The 9,505-nt window shown below is 40.6% G+C and overlaps 1 protein-coding gene across 1 annotated transcript in view; it reads left to right on the forward strand.

Annotated features, from left to right (window-relative positions):
* Nucleotides 1-6,289: 6,289 nt before the first annotated feature.
* Nucleotides 6,290-9,505, forward strand: part of LOC126401665 (retinol dehydrogenase 7-like) — a 4,971-nt gene continuing 1,755 nt past the window's right edge. Inside the window, exons 1-2 of the mRNA XM_050063025.1 lie at nt 6,290-6,438; nt 8,050-8,364. Coding sequence (XP_049918982.1) covers nt 8,052-8,364 — 313 coding nt within the window. The 5' untranslated portion in view covers nt 6,290-6,438; nt 8,050-8,051. The remainder of the gene's footprint in view (nt 6,439-8,049; nt 8,365-9,505) is intronic.

The raw sequence follows: 9,505 nt of genomic DNA on the forward strand, positions 1-9,505 counted from the left end.
ATAATGAAAATTCTGAAACATGTCAAAACCCTTGAAAAAAAACCTACTTTCTGAAATTCCAAAACTAGTTTAATACTGTAATAGACATGTCTAAGACATGAACCCTGGTTTAGCTTCTCCGACTGTGCACTGTTTTGATTCTTCTTGCCAGTATCAGAGCCAGACTTTATAGTTATTATTCCAAAGGTGTTGGTTTCGAGTCATTGGGGTGTTTGGGGGTCCTCCACCTGAAAACGTGGACTATCAAACACTTAAATTAATGCAGAAAAAGCACAGATTGGTCACCAGAAAGCAAGAAATGTCATTGTTTTGTCAAAAATCAAAGTAATCTGCTACTTTAATCTTTTGATTTGGGGGAACAAATGCACATCTTGTTAATATTGAGGGGGACATGTCCCTGTGTCCTCCCAAAATCTACACCTATGTATTATTTAACAGGCAAATTGGGCACCAGTTATCAATATTAAGTAAATCTTTATGAGTATCTATCTAGTCAGGTTTAAAACAAAGAATCAACCCCTCTTTATGTGTTAATCATATGTGTTCTGTCGGTGTTGTGTAGTAGTTAGTGTGTGGTTTGGGTTTTTGTCTCCCTTAATTAAAAGTTGTAGATGCAGTCTCTGTCTTTAAACAAATAATATAAATCCATTTAAAAAAAAAAAAAAAGTCATAACAGGGATTTGCAAATCAGGTTAATTTTCTCTTTTAGCCCTTTATGTTAATTCATTAGCTAATTACATTTCCTTTAACTGTCTCTCAAAGCGAGACTATGTTACTTTTGAAAGAAAAAATAACACATCCTTTTTCTTATAAATAAAAAGCTGAATTCTTAAGCAAAGAAACTTTGCTCAGTTTAGTTCACTCAGGGGTCTTCTGCTACAGCCTCACTTGATCTGCTATGACCAGTAGCTTATGTTGGTTAATATAAATTAATGTTAGTAATTTTTTAGATATTTTGCTACTGTTACATTATGTTTCCGCATTTAACAATACCCCATGCTTGTCACTGTTAAAGCCACAACATACATGTGAGCATGAGTTGTGCATAGATGCTGCAGGGTGACATTTAGGTTATTGCCCTCTTCCAGCTCAAATTCCTGGCCAGCTTCATGCTGCACATACGTCTGTCATCTTTTTTTCAGCCTGAATGCAACAATGATGAGAATGCAGATAATTGTCTGTTGAAGGCTAAATCTAGTATTCATGCTGTATTAACATTTTCAGGTGCTGCTGAAGGTTTGTTTCCATCATTAAAATAAGAATAAAAAAAACACATGGCCCATATTTCAGATTTTAATCATTTGAAGCTCACACAAAATTCTTAATTTTCATCATCAATCAGGCCCTTTAGACATGCAGGATACTGTGTAAGTGATAATATGTGTGCTTTATATTGTCAGAAAAATGGCTGATTGGGGCTGCACGCTTAAACATGAAAACAACTGATTGCTCACTGGTGGCAATACACTGTCGGTCACTCACTGCTGCCTTCAAGGGCCGTCAGGAAGAGGAAGATTGTAAGTATGCAAAGTTTCAGAGGAAGATGATAATATTTAATATGTGATGTTGTGTAGGACCCTGGTTGTATCCTTCAGCTGAGAATAATAACTGTATTCAGGGCAACTGCAAGAGAAAAAAATACACACTGTAATATCATTAAAAAACACACCTGTTAATTAGTGATTTTAAAATAAATGAGGTTCATTATTTATTAATGCCATGCATGTAAAGTCAAACTAAAGGGAACAGCGCTGACTCCAGTAGCATCAGAAATATTGAAACTATAATCTGAATGCACACAAGCCAAAATAATGTTAAACACAACTTCAAAGGCTGCAATTTTTACTGTTGAGGTTGGAAAGCCACATTAACAATTTACTATAAATTGATTTCCTTCAGCAGCACTGTGGAAATAACAAGCATATTGGATATTTCTATTATCTGTTTTTGTCACAATATCAAACACAGCACTGAAGCATTTACATGTGCAGGAATGTGTAAATGCAACCTTATTATTGGAGATAGGAGCACTTGAAGGCAGCAGCAACAGTTCAACAGGAAATGAATTACAAAGCAACACTGCTGCCACCCTGTGGTGAAATGTTAAAAGCTTCAGATGACCTTCTGCATAAATAACCTGTGTTTCTGTTGTTTCATGCAGTTATTTCACATGTACAAGGAAACAAGGCACAACAACCTTCATTAGTGGTGGTGGAGATATGAAATTTCACAAGACAAACCAACATTGCAAAAGTATTATTATATAAATCTATTTAACAAAACAGGAAACACAGCAGTCACCAAACAAAGAAGTAAGACCTCAACAATGTCTGTCAGCTAACGAGATTAAATAAGAAGCAGCTGGTTTTCCCTCTGCTAATTAGCACTGCTGCAGTTTAATGCTAATTTGGCTTCACTAGCAGAAAGTCCAACAGCTAACAAGCTAAACACCTTTTCAAATTCAGTGGAAACCAAATAAAAGCTACAAGGTCATTGAATATTGTACTTAACTTCATCAGGCGGCCAGAAACACTCCATCATGACCCAGTTGCTGTGCCCTGTCTGCTATGTAAGTAGTCAGTTGTTAGCTAACTCCTTGTTAGCCATTAACTTCATAGCACTGTATGTCAGATTGCTTGGCTTAATTTGGGCTCATCTGCTCCTCTTGTGTCTAAAAATATAGAAATACAAATTTACATTCAAATATGAAGGAACATTACAGTCCAAAGTGAGGATATATGATGCTAAATGTCCTTTAAAAAGTAAGAAAGTGACAAATGCTACATGCTAACAAACCAATATCTGGTGAAGTGAGTAATATTGATTGTTTTGTCACAATGCAGTGTTCTGCTGGGAGACCTTTGGTCATGGCATTCATGTGGATGCCACTTGATGCCCTCCACCCACCCAAACACAACAGTACTCCCTGATGGCAGTGGCCCCTCAGCAGAAAAATGCACCATGCCACACCACAAAAACTGCTCAGGAATGGCCCCGAGGAGAACCACCTCCCTAGTCCGATCTAGGGAGGCCCCACCATGGATTAGAGTTACCTCTGAGGTACCAGCACGTCCCATGGATGATTTGGAGGTCAGGTCAAGACCTCTTTGTCCCGTTCCTGAGGTCATTCTTGAGCAGTTTTTTTTTTTTTTTTTTTTTGATTTTTTGGGGGGCTTTTTAACCTTTAATGTATAGGACAGACAAGCATGAAGGGGGGAGAGAGAGGGGGAGTGACATGCAGCAAAGGGCCACAGGCTGGAGTCGAACCCAGGCCACTGCGGCAACAGCCTTGTACATGGGGCGCCTGCTCTACCACTAAGCCACCGACCCGATAGTGGTCCTAATGTTTTGGCTGATCGGTGTAAATATCGTGTGATAAATGCTATCTGTCCAATTCTTCGGTCTGCCCAGTGATTGTAAACTGTCAGGCTGGAGAAATTTTCACGGTAGTGTGACCGACAATATTTCAGACCCATCGAATCTCAATTGAAGACTTTTTGAGGCCTTATATTAAGAAAACTTCATTTAAGACATTTTTAAGACATTTTAAGGACCTGTAGACATCCTGGCATACAACAGCCTCAGTATGTACTGAACTCTGTGTACTAAATATACACAACTCTCTCTCTGGTGCTGTTGGAGCTGAACAGGAGCCCGCAGGTGGGTCTTCCAGCTTCACCGTTCATTTGCACTCATCATAGTGACTGAGGCCCTGTCTTCATGTGTGCGGATATTTTAAAAACTCACATTTTTCCCATTCATTTCAACAAATAATTCTGTCTTCATGACCATTGTTTTACAAAATAGACACACCATACATCCACACTCGAGTGCACAAACGCTCGCCAAACAGCTACCTGCTGCTATGAGCGCTTCAGCTGTTTGCTGAATACCGCTTGTGTCAACTGGAAAAGATGGGCGAGACTTCTATTGTCTGGATGTTGTGGATGAAGGAGCTCAATGAAAGGTCTAGGCTGTTTATTTGTTCTATATTACCACCCTATTGTCAATATAAGAGGGTGATTTAATACAAAGTGGTAACTAGTGCCAGAGCTGCATTCCAAAGAAGAACGTTCATTGGGTGCCCACCTCTGTATTTGTAACACACTGTGATAAACTGGAGCTTTCTGTGCTTTGATGACCTGCCTTTATTGACAGGACGGCCTCGACTGACAGGAATGGTGGGAGAGAGAAGGGGGACGACATGCAGCAAAAGACCGGGGGTCAGAGTTGAACGTAAACGGACCAAGCCTATATGGGCTGCACACTCTACCAGGTGAGCTCAAGGTTGCCCCAGTTTATGTCAGTGTTACAGTGAAACAACCTAAGTTCACCTCAGTGTGCAAGTCCACCACCAAGAAGGGTTCAATCATACCTGTGCAGGTAAGCATGACTTCAGTGAGGACAGATGACTCCAGCTGCATGTTCACTCATCACTATTTGCTAACCAATCAAGGCTTAAGTGACTAATCACTCAGAATGAGCATATGCAAACAATGAACCAGATAAGATAACAGTAACTCAGGGGAGATCATTTATGGAACAATAAACTCCAACCACTCCAACCATCCATCATTATCATACAGGATAATTCAATAAATGGGGAAAGAAAGAAATAAGGAAGCAGATACATAAATATGGAAATAATGAGTGATTAATAAAATACCATCTGTTAGTCTCCATTGTCCATATAAATGTTTAATTGCAAATGGCACAGGGAGAGAGACCCCACACAACAGCGTAGGTTTTGTTTTGTGTGGTGGGGCTGATTACCCAAGGCCCCTCTCACCCCATAAAGGAGCAAAATGGTTTAGTCCACCCCTGCACTCGGATTCATCTCTGAACAGAGCTGAGTGAGTGACTGATAATGTTGCTGAAGCACCAATGTACACTGTCATGTCTTTCCCCAAGAAAAGGACATCAGGGTTTCAAAAATGAAAAGAAAGAAAGGAAAGGTAAAGAAAATTTAAAAGGTTGTTTATAGGATCACATTGTCAGAGCACAAAATGCACTCCGGGCAGAGACGCTGCAGCAGAAAGTCAGGTGCATTGAAAGTGAACTTCACCGCCCATTGTACTGGGTTCAAAAGTTGTCCTCTGCAGCTGCTGCTCCTCCCTGATATGATCACCTCTGAACGGATGTTATCCACTCTCTGAGACACTGCAAAAAACAGACCTCATGGAGAGCTCCGCCTGCGCTGCATTCACATTCCCACAAAAAACTCAGAATGTAGATATGGGTCGTTATCAGCAACACATACACTCTAATTCTGTGGGAAACAGTGGACATGGGTCAAGAGAGGAAAGATAGGCTGCCCACGGAGACTGCTTATGCATAGGGTCCGGAATTTGATGCTATGCCCCTGTGCACATATGGAATATGAAACCGTGGGGCTGGGAGTCCTCTGCCAGAAAACTTTGAGTATCAAACACTTAATTACCTGCATTCTGGTGAATTTCTTTGCATCAAATTTTGCCTTTTCTGCACTAGTTTATGGTGTAAATCAGGGGTGTCAAACATACAGCCCAATTTGATCTCAGATGGGCCGGACCATTAAATCCATAACACAATAACCCATACCATCAGCTCCAATATTTTCCCTTTTTTGTGTAAAGAATTGCAACTACATTCTACAGACATTCATATTTTTACAAAACACATGAACAGTCTGAGATGTCTTAAGAAAAACGTGTAGTTTCAACAGTATATCTCAATTTTTTTTTTCCACATTTTTACGGTCATTACATGTGCATTTATCCACACATTTCCTGATACAGATTCTTTTGCACAATATTCAGTATCTTTAAACATGTTCACAGTAAATATTCATTGTTATATCAGAGAACTGTATTCAGGTCAGGGTTGAAAAGCCTCTGAAGCAGAATTTTACATGAAGTTGGCATTGTTGCTCCTGAAACCTGGCACCTCCTGGGCTGTATATTTGACACCCCGCGTGTAAATGTCTTTATTGTTTGTGTCAAAATAACAGTCCTGCTACTTTCACTTTTTTCTACACCAGTGAGTGATAGCATGAATCTTGCTCCCTGACATTGTCACACACATCCTAGTTCAACTTAACACGCCAAGATATTTAGAGCCTCTCTTGCGTACAAGGGTCACACCACAGATGATCAGGTCTTATTAACAGTGATAGATTATACATTAATCGTTTATTTATATATGCATTTACTTTCCTCGTCCTGAGACGGGTCAGATTGCGGAAGCAGCCAGGCGCAAAGCCTTCAGCGCGGCTGCAGACAGACTCCATAGGGTCACCCAGTGCAGCAGCAGTTACCGTCCCCCGCCGGTAGGTGTCGTTTGTTGCCTCGTTCAGAGAGGCTCGGTGCTGCAGCTCTGCCATTGGTGGACCAGCTTGTTTTCCTGCTATATAGCTGTGGTAACAGCCGCACTCAGTACAGGAGGACCTCTACACAGCAGGTATGAAACTGTCTTTGTCTCTTGTTAACACGAATAGCGAGGTAACTCATAGATGAGGAGGAAACTATACTATATAATTAGATATTAACTGCGGTGGCATTACGCAACAGTAGTGTAGCTAGGGCCGAAGTGAGACAGACGAGACCTGTGGATCAGATTCATTTATGATCATTTAGCCTATGTTTAGTCGCTTTTTTAGTCCAACTCCACTATTGACTTTTTAATTTTGCAAGTTAATCAGACAGAACTCACGGGTCAACTTTGAACTTTGAAGTCCGTACCTTTCCTTATCTCTCTGTTTGTTCGTGCTCACTGTGAAGTTGTGCAATGAGCAGTGGAAGAGGAAGAAATCACAGGTCTGTACTTCGGTAAAAGTAATAATATCACACAGCACAAATACTGTTACTGGTAAAATATGTAACTAAAATCAAGGAAATGTATTTAAGTATTAAAAGAATGAAATCATGCATGAGTAATGACCGACGATTATCAGATAGGTTCAACTCCACTTGTATGCAAAAATCTTAATTTATGATGTCTCTAGTAACTAAAGGTATTAAATATTGTAGTGGAGTAAAAAGTACAACATATCCTTTGAAGCAGCAAGTGGCATTAGATTAAAGTACTCAAGTAGAGTCGATGTAACTCTAGTTTGTATTCAAGTACAGTACTTGAGTAAACTGACTTTGTTACATTCCACCACTAGTATTGTGGCATCACCCAAGTTTGTGAAGCTAGTGAATGACCAAGTGAATTTAAATTATGAGTAATTTCATTTGCCATGTTAAAGTTCATCCTAAAAAGCAAGATGTCAGAACGACAGCTTCCTCCAGTTATTTTTGAAAAATGAACTTATGGCCTGAGCCAACTACCAGCTTCAGTGTTCAAAGGAACAGAAACATTTGAGCTCTGATTTGGACATGTGTGGCAGTGGTTGATTAAAAGTATGTCAGTACTAATAAAATCTACCCTTTCACTGATATTACTGGATTGTCAATATGAATGCATTTATGTTTACATAGCATTTTACTGTTGAATGAAGAGTGGGCTCATTTTCCCATTAATATAGGCTATTAAATGATTATTAATTGTACTAGTATTATTAAAATGATATTAAAATGAATGTACCCAGTCATAGTTTCATGTCAGCATCTCCCGCTTATAAGTGACACTTGCAACAGCGACAGACACCAGGACTTGGCGCTCTCAAAGGTGTGTCTTTGATAGAGAGAAGGTGGAGGGTGGACTATTGCACGCAATGTTTGTCAGAAAGCTGTGTTTTTCCCATTTGGTCGACCTTACCTGAACCACTGTCCCCGGTACTGAATGAAGCAGAGGAGACATAGACATAATACATAGTTCAGTTCAGGCTTGCGTGCGTTCTGTGGTTGTAAGTTAACATTTAGCCCAAATTCCAGTTTTTTATCTTAGCAATCCACAGAGTACTGACAGGGATGTGAAGTTTTGGTCAACAAGGCAGAGAGCCTGGCATGAGCAGACAGATGGACAAAACAATATGATAATCTTTTTGTTTTTTATTGTAGTTGTATTTAAATAGTCTGTCATTATGATTATGCAGCACTGAACAGTCTTCCCTCTGTGTTCTCACAGTCATGTACCTGTATCTCCTGGGCCTGGTGGTGTTCTACTACCTGTACCGCTGGATCAGGGAGTTACCCAGAGTCCCTGATAAGGGCAACAAGTATGTGTACATCACAGGCTGCGACTCTGGCTTTGGCAACCTCCTGGCCCGCCATCTGGACAAGAAGGGGTTCAGAGTGATTGCCGGGTGTTTCACTGAGAAGGGAGAAGAGGATCTGAAGAAGTCCTGCTCCAGCAACCTGATCACAGCACACCTGGATGTTAGGTCGAAGGACAGCGTTGCCAAAGTTGCAGCAATGATCAAGGACAAAGTGGGGGAGCGAGGTGAGTGTGGAGTGTTATCTCTCACTCTGACTGTAACATCTCCACAACTGTTGGTTTGATTGCCGTGAAATTTTGTACAGACAATGACGGTCCCCTGACTTGTCCTCTAGCGCCAACATGAGGTTGATATCTGTGGTTTTAAGGAACATTTCTTAGCAATTACTGGATGGATTGCCATGAATTCAGTTCAGACATTCACGTTCCTCTCAGGATGAATTGTAGCAACTTTGGTGGTCCTCTGAGTTTCCATCTAGTGCCATCATCGGGTAGAAATTTAAATTTGTCCAGTACTGGTTACACCTCCACAAAGCTTTTATTGTGTCTCAGTGTTCTGCATAGTGGTCAGTAAAATGTTGTTGTTAGATGTTCACACTGCCTAAAGCACAGTCATTTAACTGGCACATACCGATGCCAGTCAAAACCTGACTCCATGTGAAATGTGCTGAGCTTGTATTAACATGCTTGGAACTTTTTCTGCTCTCAGTGTGAAACATTTAGGGAGAAATATTGGCAGAAATGGAATATAATAAGTGTGTTTTTAGTGTATGATCACCTGAAAATGTTTGACTATAGTGAAAAGAATTCTCCGTTCACATGTCAGCATGTATTAAATGGCTGCACAGACCACCACTGTTTGACGCTCCATTTAAAGCTTCAATATTACGGCCTCCTCCACCATCGCCTCATTTGAACTTGTGTGAAACCTTTGACTCTGCCCTCTAGTGCCATCTATGGGCTGTATCTATGCCATCATAAAGGATGCATGGAGGTACGAGGGCAGCGACGTTGACAGTGTTTGAAACGGACGGATCTATTTTCATATGTAAAGGAAGTATGAATGAGCCTTAACCGGTTGAAGTTTGAGCTGGTTGCAACCTGCAGTTGTCACTGCTAGTGAAGTGTCAAAAATCGGTGCCTGGAAGTGGGCCTGTAGGCTCCCGACCTTGAACCTCTTGTCTCTTGTCAATTGTCTTCAGATGTCGATTTGGTACCTTAGGCTCAGCTGGCAAATACTTAAAGAAACACTGGAAACAGGCAAAGTCCGATGCAATCAAGTTTAATGTGTCAACAGGCTTTAACACATACAACTTAGCGAGTCAAACCCCAGAGTGTGACTGAAAAACTGCTCTCAGTGTCCTGG

The sequence above is a fragment of the Epinephelus moara genome, chromosome 15, assembly GCF_006386435.1.
Source record: "Epinephelus moara isolate mb chromosome 15, YSFRI_EMoa_1.0, whole genome shotgun sequence".
Classification (NCBI taxonomy): Eukaryota; Metazoa; Chordata; class Actinopteri; order Perciformes; family Serranidae; genus Epinephelus; species Epinephelus moara.